We start from the raw sequence: 18,493 nt of genomic DNA on the forward strand, positions 1-18,493 counted from the left end.
GGGGTAATTGGGCGTTTGTTTGTTTTTTTTTGTCCTTTTTGGAGTGGCCAGTAGTGGTTTCCATTCATTTTTATCGCGGGTCAGAAAAAAGAAAATCTCGAAAGTTTAGAAAGACATTAGGGTAAATAACTGATAAACAAATTTTATTTTTGGGTGAACTATCCCTTTAATGGTGCTTCTTTATCCTTTTTTGGAGCTTAGCAGGCCGTGGTCTTCGTCCATTTTCATTGCAGGTTGAAAAAAGAAAGTTTGCTAAAGCTTGGAATGACATGATGGTGAATAAATGATGAAAGAATTAAACTATCTCTTTAACACATTCACAGAGCACATACAAACTCCCAATCACACAGACTATGCAGGGTAGCTCATCATTACCGGCCCATCACATTTTTGTAGGGCACTCAACATTAAGCCAGACAATCAGCCATCGGTGCTTTATTTGATGTATAGTCCACATACACACCACAAGGGCTGTGGAATTGACTCTGCAGGGAAGCAGACTGGCTGAAGTGTCGTCCAGTACAATCATATCCATGTATATGGCTTATGCAGTCGATTGTGTGAGCGTTGAAGGGTGACAAGATGTTTCTGAGTATTGTGCTGTGGAATAGACACGGAGAGTGGTGTGCAGCACGTCATTGCAGCCCCATTATTTGATGGTGTGGAAAAGAGTGTGTGGTGGAAACAAGCTGGAAAATAACTGCTGTTGAAGTGTAGCCTGTTTAAAGTAAACAACCTGCAATTTAAACACCGTCCTTTGCATTCTCGGAAGGTGGCATGAATGTTTAAACCTGATGGACCTATTTAAAGGGGTCATATGATGCGATTTCAAGTTTTCCTTTCTCTTTGGAGTGTTACAAGATGATTGTGCATAGATAAGATCCCTGAAGTTGCAAAGACTAAAGTCTCAAAACCAAAGAGATATTCTTTATCAAAGTTAAGACTCTGCCACGCCCCCCTAAAACGGCTCGTTCTAACACGCCCCCACATATCTACATCACTATGTGGAAATATTTGCATAATGCGCCCAAATGTGCACGCAAAGAAAGAAGGCATGGTTTCAGTAACCGCAGTTAGTGTAGAAGCAGCATGTCAGGGAGACGCTGTGTTCTGCCACGCCCCCTAAAACGGCTCGTTCTAACACGCCCCCACATATCTACCTCACTATGTGGAAATATTTGCATAATGCGCCCAAATGTTCACGCAAAGAAAGAAGGCGTGGTTTCAGTAACCGCAGTTAGTGTTGAAGCAGCATGTCAGGGAGACGGTGTGTGTTTCTAGGTGAAAGCAAAAGCACTTTATTTGGCCTTCCGGAAGTAGATGCATTTAGGAATCTTTAAGATTACTTACAACAGAACAGCAATGCATTTTATGGACGACCGTTTCGTGAACCTAGGAGAGGAGGTAATTCTGACTTTGCTATGACAATCTGGCGCTTCTGCATCAGCTACTGTTTTGTTATTAGTTTAAGTATTTGCTATTGACTGTTCAAATGCAGAGTTTTGCGCATTGTGTGTGTGCGCGCGCGCGTGTGTGAGAGAGAGAGAGAGAGAGCGAGAGAGAGAGAGAGACAGGGTCACATCACAGTGGAGTCAGCTGTCTTAACCGTGGCTTGTGTACTGCAAACACATACCAGCTTCATCACTGTGTCTGTCACGCGACTCTGTTCCCCTTTCGGGCTCTGTCTTTACATTTATTTTGAAAGATGAAGCTCGCGATTATGGTAAGGGGCGTTACATTTCCGACGAGTGCTTGCGGTGTTCGGCCAATCACAATGCACTGGGTCAGCTGGCCAATCAGAGCAGACTGCGCTTGTTGGAAGGAGGGACTTTGTAGAAAACTAAGCGTTTGAGAGAGGCAGGGCATAGAGGACCTACAATAATGTACAGTATTTGAAAAATAATGTGTTTTTTGAACATTAAAGCATGTCAACATATTCTGTTACACCAAATACACAAAATAATGATCTTTAAAAAAGCATCATATGACCCCTTTAATGAATGTGACCTTTTGAGGATAATGTAACCAGTTACCACAGCACAGTGATTTAATGTGAATGCAAATGATTTGATGAACGAAAATCACTGATGTAAGAACAGAATAGCTCTAGAAGGTAATTAATCTGCTTATTGAATATTGACACCTGGATTCTTAGTCGATTGCATATTATTAACCTATTTATGTTCCTAAGACAAAATATAATAATGAAATTCTGCTCCGATCAAAATAGCCATTAATTTCATGCAGTGCAGTCTGATGCAGTTCAAGGATAACCGCGATATATTTGTAAATGGATCCAGGAACAGAAGCAGAGAAATTGATCAATTAGGTCTCTAGAGTAGTCAAATCTTATGTCATTAGAGTGACATATATAACACATTTAATATAATATGTAAAAAATAATATTTGTTTATATTTGTATAGATTGTAGAATCTTCACATTCGTTTTTCCATAGTTACAGTTCATACTGATCATTTCTATCAAAACGTCTCGTTTTGCCATCTTTGCCATCACAGGAATAGGTTACATACATAAATATTTAAAAATAGAAAAATGCTATTTAAAATTACAATAATATTTCACAATGTTACTGTTTTAACTGTATTTGTATCAAATAAATACAGTCTTTGTAAGCATAAGAGACTTCTTTCAGAAACATTAAAATATCTTACCAACCTCAAAATTTCATCTTTTTAAAAAAAAAGTAAAACAAAATTGGGCCCATATGGTCACTAGCTGTCACTGTATGGAAAAGAGTTGAATCTTTGCTGTTCCACATGAAAAATAACAGCATGTGGGTTTGGAATGGACATGACGGTGTGTAAATAGTGAATGCTGATTTCTGGATGAACTATTCCCTTTAACATAAAGAGTAAGAGTTCAACGACAAAAATAGATGTGTACTGCGCTAAAATTACTAAGCATGTCTTTGATATTGTGTCCTCCTCATATCTGGATGCTGGACTGGGCAGTGAAGTGTTTAGTGCAGTGGATGGCTTTGATGCGATATTGAGCAGTGGAGTGTATGTCTGGACTAGCGCAGAGGATAACAGTGGATGCTGTGGAATGGTTGGACAGAGTGTTTGAGCCAGTCAAGCAGAAGTGAGCAGCACTGAAGCTGCAGAAATGACCAAGACGAGGGAAGAGAGAAGAGAAAAGCGTGCTCTGCTGGGTTGTCAGATGGATTATTTCAAAGCATCCCACACTCATTCATCCACATCACATCATCACTATACACAACCTCTCCAAAATGAAAGAAAGAGAGTGACGGGTAAGTGATGGGAGGAACTGTACACGGAGAGTGATATAAGATATAAGAACAGCAAAGGAAGAGGAAGAGATAACAGGAGGAGAAGAAAAACACTGATGGGTCTTCAAATTGTTAAAGTGATTGTTCTTATTGTTAAAGTGATAGTCTTTATGTTGTTCCTTCATTTTCTCTGGGGACCAGAAAGGAGACATTTTAACATTTAAGTGAAATTTTTAAGCTTCAAAACGGCAACAATTTTGAATTTACTGTATAACGCGGAATGTCACGGAATTTGTCAAAGTTTGGGTGAATAAATCAAAAGTAGGTCATTACACTTAAATCAAATCGCAATATTGACTGGTATCTGTAAATATTAAGCTGCAAAAATACCATTTAAATATGAATCCTGCATGTCTCTTTATGAATGAATGGCACAGACGCGTGGTTTCATTTACTACACACATACTGAAGTGCGCAGTGTTTTCAGCGTCTGCTGTCTCGCTAAATGAGAACATAAATACATGAACAACAGTCAGTGTCTGCTCTATTACAAATAATTTATATTTTAAAAATACCCAAAACAGCGGAATTACAAGATGGAAATATAGACTAGAAAGATATTTAAACTTGCTCTGCCCTTACGTCCATGACATTGACTCACTGCGGAGTTGTTTTGGCAATCTTTCCAGCTCTTAACGCCGAATGTGCTCTATTATAAATAATTTATATTTTAAAAATACCCAAAACAGCAGAATTACAAGATGGTAATATAGACTAGAAAGATATTTAAACTTGCTCTGCCCTTACGTCCATGACATTGACTCTCTGCGGAGTTGTTTTGGCAATCTTTCCAGCTCTTAACGCTGAATGTGCTCTTATGGTTTGATACATGATGGGTTAATGTAGAAGCAAATAACTTTAAATAAATAACTTTTAAAAATAAACCCCTTTGTATTGCATTGCATATTGTATGTTCAGGGATGACAGATTGAGAAGCAGACATGCTATTTATGACTGGATGTAACTTTTCATACTTTGCAGTAAAAGTGGCTCTCCTAACGCTGAATGTGCTCTTATGGTTTGATACATGATGGGTTAATGTAGAAGCAAATAACTTTAAATAAATAACTTTTAAAAATAAACCCCTTTGTATTGCATTGCATATTGTATGTTCAGGGATGACAGTTTGAGAAGCAGACATGCTATCTATGACTGGATGTAACTTTTCATACTTTGCAGTAAAAGTGGCTCTCCTAACTTTGTCCTATAAGTGCGGCTCTCGTGAAAAAAATAGTGAAGATCACTGCTCTAAAGCAACTATGGTCACAAGTTTTGTCATTAGCAACATAGTTCAATGCTTTGGCACATTGTTGAAACAATTTGGTCTGAACAATGGATATGGGACAAAATTACTACAGTTTCTGGAAACAGTCATGACTAGCTAGTTGATTTCTCTAACAAAGCATTATACCATGGTAGTAAAGCAGTGAGCTATGTTGTTGAAACACTATCCAGAATAATTAGTTGGACTGGTTTGGTTCAAAGACTCCTTCGAAGACTATTATACAGCTCGCTAGACCTGTGGGCAACTTTCATAACACTTTTATGGTGCCTATTTTGAAGCTTAAAAGCTTCTGTCCTTATTAACTGTAATTGCTTAGAAAAGAGCGACCAGCATAGTCTTGATTTTTTTTTTCTTTTTGTGTTCTATAAAAGAAGGTTTGGAACAACATGAGGGTGAGTAAATGATTAATCATTCCTTTAATCTTGCTCGTAGATATACAATATAATGCGGTTTCAGAGTGTGGAATAGACCATGAGAGGGGTGCTTTGTGTATCAATATACAAGAGTGGCAATGTGTGCTTGCCTTTTGGAAGAGGGAAAAGTGTGTGTGTCTGTTTAGAATGCACTGAACACAAACTGTCGTCCTCCTTTCATCTCGCTCTGTTTTTGCAGGTGGGCCGTCTCTCAGGGGAGGGGACAGAATGAGTGAGAGACTACAAGACAATTTCCAAGTCTTCTACACACCAAAAAGCGAGAAAAAAATACACACTATATGAGTATATATATGTATGCAATTTTATTTTTATTTCTTTTTTTCTCTTTTTGATTATATACAGTTGTGCTCAAAATTATTCATATCCTTGATAAATATGATCAAAGAAGGCCGTGAAAATTAATCTGTATCATCAATCCTTTAGATATTTTATTTGAAATATTTACTCAAATCTAACCTTTCATTGGAGAATAAGAATTTAAAATGGGAGAGAAATCTCATTATGAAATAAATGTTTTTCTCTAATACACAGTGGTCAGAATTAATCATACCCTTTTATCCAATACTTTTTGCAACCTCCTTTTGCCAAGAGAACAGCTCTGAGTCTTCAGCTATAATGCCTGAAGAGTTTAGAGAACATCTGACAGGAGATCAGAGACCATTCCTTCATACAGAATCTTGAACAAGATAACCAGGATCTCCGGCAGACAAATAGGCCCACAACATTAAAGGGGGCATAACACACACAGTTTCACCCAATCTCATGTTAATCTTGAGTACCTATGGAGTAGTACTGCATCCTTCATATCTCCGAAAAGTCGCTGCCGCCGGATGAAGCGCGTTGATGGGTGCGATCTCGCTCTTGCTCAGGTCGATGTGTGCGCGGGCGCGCTCTTCCGGGAGAAATGCCCATATAAGGAGTTCCACCCTCGTCTACGTCATGAAGAGCCACGATCGAAAAAAAAAATCTCCAAAACTTGTACAAACCCGGAAGTAAGATTTTTAGCACAGAAATATTCCGTCATAAGTCCAAATTGTTTTTTGAAACTTTGTCCATGCTTAGGTGTGCACCAAACCCATCTTGAGTGTTTGCTGCTAAAAAGCAAATTTTTTTTAGTTCATCTGACCATTGAACCCAGTCCCGTTTAAAGTTCCAGTCATGTCTATCAAATAAATATGCTGGAGTTTGTTTTTGGATGAGAGCATTTTCTTTTCTGGTTTTTTTTTTTTTTTTTGAGGCTTTCTGACCCCAAGACTCAACTATTTTCTGCAGTTCTCCAGCTGTGATCCTTGCGGTCTTTGGCCACTCAAACTCTCCTCCTCACCGTGCATTTCATTTTTGAATGAAAATTCAAGTGGATAAACAATGCAGATTTATTTTCACAGCCTTCTTTGATCATATTTATCAAGGGTATGAATAATTATGAGCACAACTGTATATATATATATATATATACTCTCAAGTCTGCCCTGTCCATGTACTACAATCACTCTGCTGTAGCTGCAGAGGTCCACTCATCACTCATACCAGCTGCTTTTCCCCAATGTCAGCAGGAGGCCAGGACTACTGCTGCCTTCTAGTTGTTTGAGAATGATCGTGTTTTTTTTAGATGAATGCCACAATGCTGTAATTGCTAGTGGGTTTTTCTGGAAGCTCTGACTTTCTGAGTTTAGGGTGTGCCAATTTAAGATTAGTGGCGGAAGCAAATTGGTATTGGTCATGTTGTCTGTACTTATGAAACTGTACTTATGACTGAAACTGTACGTTTGACTGAAACTGTACTTATGACTATATTTATTTTGCAGTTTTGTACTTGCCTGTAATGGCAAAGCTGAATTTTCAGCAGTCATTACTCCAGTCTTCAGTGTCACACGATCCTTCAAAAATCATTCTAATATGCTGATTTGAAATAAATATTTATTATCTGAAAACAGCTGTGCTGCTTAATATTTTTGTGGAAAGTGAAACCATGATACATTTTAGTCAATTTAATTTATGTCAAAGCAAATTAATACAAGTCTAAAAATATACATCATGCATACTGGTAAATTTCTATTGCATAAAATCATTTCGAAGATAAATCACAAAATATTAAATGAAGCATTTTTCCCAAAAAGGTAGCTGTGACTTACAGTTTGTCAGATGCGTCGAGGGTAAGCTGTGCATTTATTTGTGTATAATATGCTTAAAGCATCAATTACACACCTAATGTGTATCCTTTCTGTTTCATTTTGTTTCACTAACGCTACAAAACCGTCCTGTCTTTGTCAGTAAGTGAAAAAGAAAGAGGCATGAAATTGGCCACTGCATCCACTTATTTCAGATCTTAAATGCACATCTCATCATAATTACGACTTCTGAGCTCATAAGTGGGAACTTGAAGGAGCATACCTGACAGAAAGAGAAAAAAAGAGAATGAGACAAAGACAGAAATCTAACAGCCGAGAGCAGATAATGGTTACAGAGTCAACACGGAGTACTGGTGTTACTATGGCTACCTGTCAGACTGAGTCTATATCATCATCCCTGCTGATTGATTATGTTTTCTGTCCCCTCTTAACGCGCGGCATCATCAACCAATCATTTCACTTGAATGTCAGTGTGTGTAAAAGGTCACTGCATCTTCTACCCATGGTAGCAGCCCCATCATGGGAGAGTGGCAAACGAGCGTGAATTACTCTCCAGTACCAACTGATCGATCATCCATAATCAAAGCAATTGATAAGGTCAGACAGGCCACCAGAAGAACCCCCGTCGGGCCTAATCTATCTATTCATCTGTTATCTGTGTGTAATGTTGTAGCCTCCGGGTGCCCACCGGAGACAAGGGATACCAGACGATCCTCACAGCCTGACAGCTCAGGGCAACGCGGGTCAATCCAATCTCCCACTGAGCGCGGGTGCGTGTGCACACATGTCCAATTCACGGAAACACTACAGATGACGGAAGTGTCACGGCTTCAGGGCCAAATCACATCAGCGCATCCTCGCTTTTCACTCGGGCCTTCATTGCGCTTGCTTTTTCATCTTTCCTAAACCGTTCCTCTCCATGACAGGGAATAAAAATCGAGCCTTCGGACCAGACTTGTCGCTTGCTATTAACCGCACATTCGCGTGTGAGGAATATAATGGGAGTTAAATAGAGTTTTGTGTGTGTGTGAGCTTTTTTTTTAAAGGGGGGATTTTTTTGGTACGTGATATCATTAACTCGTTTTAGCCTAAATCTATACCACACCACCCCAACAGGGCATATATCCTCAGTCACAGCCCCAAAATGACACTGCATTTCTTTATCCTGACATCCCACTTTAACATCTGTCCCATAGGGGGTGCGAAATGACAGTTTTATTTAACAAAAAGGCACAAAGAGTGGTCGTCTAGTGTCTGTATATTGTTCTGACATACATTATGAGATGAGCTTCTCAGTAATCTAGAATCTTCCAGCCCCAGTCCATAATATTTCAATTCCATTTATAGCTTCCATATAGCAAATACACCTGGCATAACTACTATTTAGTTGTAATAAAGAAGAATAAAAATATGATATTAATTACACTACCAGTCAAAAGCCTGGAGTTCATTAATTTTTTTTTTTTAATTAATATGTTTATTCAGCAAGGATGCATTAAATTGATCAAAAAGTTACAGTAAAGACATGTTTAATGTTAAAAAAAGAAAGAAAAAGTTTATATTTCCAATAAATGCTGAACTTTCTATTAATCTAATAATGCTGAAAAATTTATCTGGGTTTCCACAAAAATATTATGCAGCACAGCTGTTTTAAACATTGACAATATTAGGAAGCAGCATGTAGATTGTTTATGAGAATAGAGTTACTATCTAAAATTGGATTTTAATGTAGTTTTGATGCATTGATGGTTTTAGCCCCAACCCACATCTGGTTCTATCAGAATATGGATAAAAAAAACAGGTAATTTTGTAATTGTAATGGATAGATATACAGATAATGGCTACAAAAAAAATAAAAAATAAAAATCATGCTTTCAAGAGCTCTGCAGAGGAATTTGTTATTGGTAAAACCTCTACTATAATGACAGTATTACTGTTTGTTTGTTTTTACTATTAGTAGTAATCCATACTAAGTTTACTTTTAAGATGAGGCGAGCAGTATTCTGCTGGTCATGTGATCTCAGCATGGCGACCTCCATTAGGTGACCTGCTCCATATAAAATAAATCAGCTATAATTAAGGTACTAATATGACTGGAGTCATAAACATTTTAAACATTTTTTAAAAGTGAAAGTGAATGGACTAAATAACGCTGCCAGTCTTTCTAACATACGGGGTTAGAATGACATGAAGGAGAGTAAATGAGCAAATTTTTATTTTTATGTGTGCTATCCCTTTAAGGCTTAATCATTGAGGAAAAATAGTGACAGAGAGCACCTTTAAGCTCACATCTGTGTTAAGCCATGATTGTGTCTCAGGACAAGTGGAACACACCATTACACAGTAACATAAGGCTATTATCATGATACATTCAGCTAGTGTTGTGGGAAGAGAGACAAACTAAGAGAGAAAAGAGGCAGCTGGTCCTCACTCCAGGTTGCAACTTCGAGCAATTAGAGCAGGCAGATGGCTAAATGGCAGAGAAAAAAAAACCCTCCAACTCCAAACCACAGTGACAAGTGTGCCAGGAGCAGCGAGATTCTGACCCTGTCAACTGAAAGAGAAAGAGAGGGAAAGGGAGGAAAAGGACGTAATCTAGGGCACAGCTACTTCTGGAGGGAAACGTCTGTTGTTACATTAACAGGCACATTTCTATCAGGGTCACCTGCTAATGCACACACACACACACACCAAGACGAATTCTACCTGCTGAATACCTTTATGACACCAACTCTTTCGGTTTCACTCCCCCTCCTTTGCAAAATGTGCTCCTGGTTATATTTTAACCTGTTGAGATATGAGATCTGTTGCCTTTGTGTAAATAAAGAGGCTTTTTTGAGAGCTGAGTTCCAATAGGGCTGAGCTATGCTGAGACTGTCAACTTTATAACCTAAAGGAAAGAAACTGAAATACAAACTCAACAACATTCCTGTGCTTTTTATAGTGTGCGTGTGGTTTATTTCTGATTTAAATAAAAACTTCTTTTTTTTTGTTACATAGTTGCAGCGGTACATCTGAAAGTTTGGCCAAACAACCAATAATCTAAAACGAAGAGAAAATAATGACAAAAAATACTGAAGAAAATGTTTCATAACAAAGGTGTTTTTGAATTTTTTGTAATGATTTCATCAATAGAGATGAAACTAAGAATGAGCATAATTACCATGACTAATTAAAACAAACTACTGATGAAAATATGACTTGGGGAAAAAAAAAACCAACACCGCAAGATATTAATAATGCAAAAAAAAAAAAAAAAAAAATGTAAAGAAGAAAAAAAACTACAAACACAGGTAAACTATGGAATCCCTTTCCACAATAAAATAAAATAATACATGAATACAATCACAAGATATAAACTCAGAAATGCAAGAAATATCGTTTTTCATAACACACAACTCTTGCATTTTTGAGTTTATATCTTGCAATTCTGACTTTTTTCTTACTATTCTGAGTTAATATCTTATAATAAACAGAACATTATTGTTTGTTGGTGTGAATGCTAACATAGTTATTGTTATACTTGGTGTGACTGTGAATATGCTTTCTGTAACAATGTAACATGGCCAATGAATGCAACAAACCATTCACTACATTGTATTGTTTTTTTTTTAGCCCTCTCATCAACAAAAATACTAATTAGCTGCCTATGAATAAAACGGCATAAAATGCAAATGTCATGACAAGCTTTAGCCAGAATACCTACATATTTTGCTTTTGAAAAGGGTGAAGAAGTCAAAAATGGAGCTTTATGTGGACGCTTTATGTGTCGCTCTCTTGCGAAGCCCATTTAGCTCTATTTCAGCCGCTGGTGATATCTGTGACAGGTGACTTATCAACACACACACACACACACAGCTAACTGAACATTCACAGCCCAGCCTGAAAAACACTGCAGGAAAAACAAACAAGGGATTTGATTGAGCCCCAGAGCAATCAGCACAAACCAAGAACACTGTCAAATATCTGTAAGACTTTAATAAGCAACCAAATAAAAAAAAAAGACAATATTACAAAGACTGAAAACATTCAGACAACCGAAATAAAACCTAAAAGCAATGCAAGGCGGTAAAGCATTTAGTAGCATAGATGTGTTTCTTGTGTCCATGAGAGCTTAAGAGCGCTGCTCAACACTATACAGCACAAACACGTTACAGGCATCAATAAATCACTCCGAATAAAAACAATTAAAGCAGAGATCATTTAAAAAAAAAAAAAAAAAAAAAAAAAAGAAAAATCAAATGATATAAAACTCAATAACATTTTACAATATGGTTCGATATGCTTACACGAGTTAATGCATTAAGTAATAAAATAATGACAATTTTTACAGCATTTATTAATATAAGTTAATGTTCATTTCTGCATAATGTATTTTTAACATTTCAAGTTGTATAAATTAACAATGCATTATGAACAATCATGAATTAAACATTAGTAGCCTATATTCATAAAGAAACATTAGATTAATAAATGCAGTAAATATTATTCACGATACCCAATGCATTAAAATTCCACCAAATTGAACCTTATTATAAAGCATTACCAACTCAAATAAAACAATGTATCCTTCATGCTCACAGAAGTGAAGTACAATACACAAGGATGTGACATCACCGTTTAGCCTCATGTATATCATGTTTATATATTTATACTATATTCACAGGAGGGATGGTTTGTGTTGTGTGACATTAAGGCTTTTGAATGTGTGCGCGTATGTGTTTACCAGGACTGTGGAACATCTAAACCAGACAACAAGGGACGACGACATTGAGGAGACTGTAACATCCCATATTCACAACTCCGTCCTCTCTGGAAATCTACTTAAACTGTCTCCCATCGCAGAGGATACTTCCTTAATATTCTCAAGGCATCCGTTCCTTCATTACGGAATTCCTGGAGGAGACGTTGAGCTGGAAGGTCAGTGCGTTCTCCTCTAATGAGGAGCTAAAGCGTTCTGCCTCTCAGAGCACGAGTGACGAAATCACTTCTTCTACTCACACATTCACTGATTGCAGTCTGACCTTTCAATCAGGATGTAAACTGGGTAGCGTCGAAGCCACGGCCTAATCTGTGCCAGACGGATCAGAGCGCATCAGGCCGGCCCGTGCCAGACTGACCACCCTTTCAGAGGTGAGAACAACTTCTTTCAGCGGCACTGATTCAGACGTGGCACAAATAGGATCACTGAATCAATACAGAAGTCCAGGGAAACAACACTATGGTACCCACTATGCCCTCTGATGCTCGGGAACAGAGAGGGACACTTATAGACTCAAGGGCAGCTGGTTTGACAGATGATTTAGAGGGAGAAAGAATATGTGTGTGTGTGATGTCCAGTTTAAATCACACTGTGTATGTGTGCAAGACCCTGAGAGACAGGAGGAATAACTCACTGCCCTCGAGTCAAGACACCACTTAACACACTGACTCACTCTCACACACACACACACACACACACACACACACACTTCAACTACACCCGATAGAAAGCTTCCCCATGTGAATGCGTTTAAACTCAGTACAGGTGAAACTAGTACTGTCAATATTAGATTACAGATGTAAATATGTGATATGTGCTCTCATACAGTACTGTACGCATAGAGCCGTGGTTGACATGCGCAACATTCGACCTGGATATTCACCTCGCCCCGTCTCCGTATTTACATTTAGAAGTTTTTTTCATTTTTAAGAAAAATAAAATGTGTACATACAGTAGTTTACAATCACCTCACATCGAACAATCTTTCACTCATTCATGAGCTTCTTCATTTTATTTCCCATTAAACAAGGCAGTGTATCTCAGCGGCTGAGGAAATAACAGTATGTGATGCGAATCGCGGCATCTGAGGAGAGGTATATTAAGCTGTGTGGCCATGGTAAATCTGGACATGGGTTATAGTTATAAATATAGAATTGCTGTTAACACTTTACAGTTTTTATTCATTAGCAAGAGTTAATGCATTAGGTATCATCATCTACTGATTTTTAAGTGTGTCCACAGCATTTATTAATTTTGGTTAATGCCAATTTTGATATTTTTAGCATTTCAAGTTAATAAATCAACATTAGTGAGTGTATTATGAACAAACATTAATAATGAACAATAGTATATTTATAAATTAACATGAACTTAGATTAATAAATGCTGTACAAGTATTGTTGGTTCATGATAACTAAAACCATATTAACAAACTGAACAATATTGTAAAGTGTTAAATATGTGGCACACCATACCTTCGCAAGTTTAACTGTGACATATTACAATAAATTTAGTTGAATACTTCCTTTCCGTCAGGGTTTAAAGTTCACTGTGAATAAGGATGTGACCCTGACTCACTGTTTTTATTACTACAGCGGTCTGCTACATTGTTTTATGACTGAATGCATAAGGAAACTGTACAGGGAAAACGGTAAAAAGCACTGCTTGAACTCATCTTTTCCTGACTAAATGGATTGTGGGTGAGAACGAACACACCATTCATTAACGTTTGATTTGATTAGCCCCGAAAAACCAAATGATTCACTTGTGAGTCATGTCACGGGATTGAGATATTGAGTGCTGTATAATGAGTGAACTGTGCATGTCATCTTGAGACAGATGAGCGTATGAGGATGAATTTACAGGAAGGAAGACCACGGAGGCGTGGCTAGTCAAATATTAGACATGAGTGTCTATAGTGTATAACAGATCAAAAGCACTGGGCACATTTGACTCTTCTTCAAAATCTACACAATACCTAAGGAGAGCTTCCATAGAAGATAGAGAAATGTAGGGCCAAGGAATGTGCTCCAGCCAAACTCGACTCACACTGAGTGAATCAAGTTTGAAACTGGTTTAAGTGTGAATCCATGATCAATAAAAAATAAGAACAAGTTAAAACTATTACATACCAGCACAGTGGATTTACTTACATACAGTAACTTCATGTGTGTGCATGTCATATATATCGCACAGTGTCAACATCTGTAGTTTCGTATTACTCAGAATGTGTCACCATGACAACCAGAGCAATAATTAGGAATGGAAGCCTGACAGTTTCGTATTTAGTAGTCTCTATTTACTTCACCCGATCCTCCAATGTTTTAATCTGTGCTATATCCAGCGTATTAATTCATCCATTCATTAACTCAATCCATCCATTAATCCTTCTCTCATGGTATTTGATGCCGCAATTTGTTTTTACAATTAAATGAATATTCGTTAAGAGGAAGAAATTCAATCCTTCTGGAGGAGGTCCACGTACACCCTCCTAGAACCTCTTTCTGCTCTCCTTCTACACGTAGACTGCAGTCCGAGAAATCACGGAGCCGTCCCTCTGGGACTCCATGTCATCATCTAGGTCATCGTCATGTGGGCGGAGCTGTAGGATGGGTCCACCCCCACCAAAATGATCGTATCGCTCGTCCTCTTCTTCCAGTTCATCGAATTTCTTCCTTTCTACCTCGTCCATCTCTCTACTAAGCAGGATATCCTCCGCTGTGTGAGTGTGTGTGGTCTCGAGCAGAGCCACGCCCCCTGGGTGCACACCCTGATTGGCCGTTTTCTCATTAAGCCCCACCTCTCCTCTGTAAATGGGCGTGTTGTTGTTTCCGTTGTTTCCGGTGCCATTTTTGCTTGATTTGGCAGATCCAAAGAGGCGGGTAAAGGAGTCGTAGGGAGCACCGGTTGGCTTGCCGGTGCCACGGTAACCATGCTGTTGGCGGCGTTTATGGAATACCAGGAAGTAGATGAGGACACCTAAGAGTGCGATGGCCAGAATACACGCGAGGATCACGCCTGCGATCACACCCACGTTTGAGGGGGGAGGTGGTTGTTCTAGAGACAGAAAGGTTAAAAAAAAAGAGAGAAAAGGAAGAAGAACAGAATTAGACCGAATTAGATTCATGGAAAGGAAATGGAAGTCAAATGTTTAAAGACCCAATGAAATCAAAACTGAGATTTGTGGCTTATAGTCCACGTGTATTATATTTGAAGCCACCTGTAGCTATGTTAGCAGACTAAAATATTGATTACTCCTCCTGTACTAAACAGATTCTTGTCCAATCAAATGCTCTCTAGAATAAAAATGTCCTGTTCCTAAAAGTATTAATACTGCCTGCAACTGACTTGCAAGTACCAAATCATGGTTCATGACTGTGATACCAGTCCTTCGATATGTCTCATGATGGTGTACATTTTAATTAATTTAAGGGACTTGAATCTTTTAAGTCAATAAATAATTTACTGAACCAATTCGTAAACAGACATCAAAAAATCTTATTACCCTTTGTTAAAAAATGTATGTATACATATATTACAAATTAATAATTCTCACAACCCTTTGTCTTTACTTGTTGTGAACGAGACTCACATGCCAAACTGAACAAACTACATGCCTGTCTCATTCAGTTGGTCAGTAAATCCTTGTTCACAAAAAGATGCCTTAGTTCATTCAGTTCGTTCATATGATGACTTGTTAAATGAGTCCCACAAAGTCTTTTTAAGACCCAAAACAGCGTATCTGTTCAGTAACGTAAATGATTCATTAAAAAACACTGAATCATTCGCGCAATAAATACGCGGTTTCAACAGGAAAAAGTGATTTCATGGGATCTTTACGAGACGGGAAAAAAAAATTCTAGTTCCTCACACAGTCTGTGTATAAATGCAAATGTGTGAGTGTGTGTGTGTGTGTACGTGTATGTTGAATCACGTGAATGTATGTGGGATGGTGACATTTGTGCAATTCCTTAAGGGGGAACAGCTTTCCATAAGGCCAGTTTGCAGCATTCACACTTACAACTGCACAATAAAGATGGAAACATGGCACTAGCATGCAGCCTCACATAAGACGGATGGCTGGTTGATGGATGGATGGATGGATGGATGGATAGACGGACGGATGAGAGGAAGGAAGGCGTAAGAGAGAAGGCTGGGATTGACAGGGGGAGACAGCAGACAGACACATCGGCCTTGAAGCCACAAACACACAACAGCGCACAGCTTCTTTCTCAGTGCAGCAAATACATGTACAAGCTTAAATGAGTGTGCGAAGACGTGACTAGCACTGCTGAAAGAGAGCAGTGCATGTGTTTACACATCCAAAATAAACAACATCAGCATCATCACGAACTCTTACATTTCTCATTGATTTTTCTTGTGCATCTTGCACAGAAACACCTAACGGCAGAAACAACAGGAACACAATCACGTCTGACTGCCTCAGTCGCCGTGTTCCCGTTAGCCACCCACTGTGGCGTACTCCTCACTCCCACACATACACCTCTCCCTCCCACTGTTTCAGTCAGAGTGAGCGTGTTATTCTAATCTCTCACTGCCTGCCCGAGTCCTCTGAATTATACATGACAGTCTGATCATATAGCGGCCACACACACACCCACGGATCTACATGGCTTCATTATCGGAAGATTTCACACTTACAGTCGCAGAGGAGTTCTTGCCCATGCCGAAGCCCTGTCACAATGCCAGGGTGTTGGCACACAACTGAAATGGCGCTCTGAGTGGTTTTCAGCACGCTGCTATGAACTTGCTATGGTGTTCAGAGTGGATTCAAGAGAAGACAAAGACCAAGAAGTGCCAAATTTCTCATAAGCAATATTTCAAATAAAAAATAGGTAATAAATATGATCTACTGCTTGACTAACTAAGCTTTAATCCACAGAGAAAGACTTAAGAATATTTTACTAAATTTTCTGTCCCACAAGAAGTTAAGGAGGCAGCTTAACTTCAGTTAAGTCGGTATTAAGTGAACATTTCTAATTCATTGAATTATCAAATTCATCCATGCATGCGTTTCATTTTTAAAAATGAGTTTGATCTTTTATCATCAAAATTTCATATCTTGACCTTCCAGTGGCATGGCAGACTTCTCTCTGGTGTCATATGCTGGATTTCTCCAATCATTTAGTCTGCATAAACCCCGCCCCTTTTACAGTCGACTGCAAGCTCACATTCAGATCTGATTCCATTCCCATAAACAACTGAATGACAGCACCAAGTCTGCGAACTATATTTTTTACCGATAATCCATTTCACTCAGATGCATGTCACATAACGGCAGAAAAGATCTACCTCTACTTCTGTTAAAAGTTGCTTAAAGGGATCAATTCATCCAAAAATAAAAATCCTGTCATCAGCGTACCCATCCTCATGATAATACAAAGTCAGAGTGGTTCATTGTTGATTTGGACCCCATTGACTTTCATTGTATGAAAAAAAATTTTAACATTCTTTTAAATATCTTCTTTTATGTTTCACAAAAGAAACTAGAAACTAAGAATACAAGTTTGGAATGACATGACAGTAACAGTTTTGGGGGAAATATCCCTAGAGAGAGAGAAAGAGAAGTGGGGGTTGAATCTAGGTTAGCCTGAGAGCAACATGAGGCACAGTGTTGAGAAACGATTTGGATTTGTAGTTGGATTCCCGGCTCTGGTTCCAGTGGTGGAGCTACAAAACACGCTCCAAGGTATCTCTGTACTGCTCTCATGCTTTCAGGAGGAGCACCGAGACTAGATATGTGCGGGCCAACCTTAGTCACCATGGAGATGGTTACCGGGGGCGAAGACAGCCAGGCTACTGAGAAGGTAGTGGCCATTTCATGGCTGTCAAAACGGCTGCTCCACGGCTAAGCAACACTTCCCACCGCGCTCCATGGAACATATCTCCTCTTGCACCTGATTCCGACACTACACCCCGTGAACACCAACCGAACACAACACATTTTGCCCGCACATGCACAGCACAGCACAGGCTGGCTTTGCATTACGGCATTGATTAGCATTTCCCTTCCGCTCTTCCTTTGACAGGAGGATAAGAGGCCGGGAGCTGAAACAGCAGTGACTGACTTATCCTCGCCGAGAGCCTCTTTTGTGAGGAGATGGTTGGAGAAGGAGGGTGGGTAGCAGGTTTGGAAGGCACAGAAGTGGTTCAGGCGAACAAAGCAAGAGAGTTCGAAGCGAAGAGGATGGAAGTAATGGGAGCGGAAGAGGGGAGGAGAGTGAGAGGATGCACGTGCGATGGGAGAGCCGTAGGTTCCCAAGGGGGTTGAAATGCCACCAGCGTTCATCCGCTCCACCCTCCTCTCTTGGTTCCGTCTCTTCCTGCTTGTCCTTTTCTCTTGATTTCACTCTGTGAGAATATGGGAGGAACCAAACGAGGAGGTAAGGCAAGATGTTGTCAGTTTAGTGTTTGGTAGGGGAATGTACTTTTTCCAAATGAGCAAAGATCTGCCTTCAAGCCACACTGATCTGCAAGGACACGTATATGCAAGAGAGAGAGAGAGAGAGAGAGAGAGAGAGAGAGAGAGAGAGAGGGTAGGGAGGGAAAAG

General features: G+C 39.0%; 1 protein-coding gene across 2 annotated transcripts in view; it reads right to left on the reverse strand.

Moving 5' to 3' along the window:
• Positions 1-18,493, reverse strand: part of LOC107723468 (nectin-2-like) — a 68,515-nt gene that overhangs the window by 20,749 nt on the left and 29,273 nt on the right. Inside the window, exon 7 of one of the 2 annotated variants that reach the window (XM_016532103.1) lies at positions 12,491-14,978. The exons of the other annotated variant lie outside the window; for it this stretch is intronic. Coding sequence (XP_016387589.1) covers positions 14,437-14,978 — 542 coding nt within the window. The 3' untranslated portion in view covers positions 12,491-14,436. Of the gene's footprint in view, positions 1-12,490; positions 14,979-18,493 lie in introns of those variants that run through there. 2 annotated transcript variants of the gene reach the window in all.

Source organism: Sinocyclocheilus rhinocerous, unplaced genomic scaffold (assembly GCF_001515625.1).
Source record: "Sinocyclocheilus rhinocerous isolate Xijiao unplaced genomic scaffold, SAMN03320098_v1.1 scaffold241, whole genome shotgun sequence".
NCBI lineage: Eukaryota > Metazoa > Chordata > Actinopteri > Cypriniformes > Cyprinidae > Sinocyclocheilus > Sinocyclocheilus rhinocerous.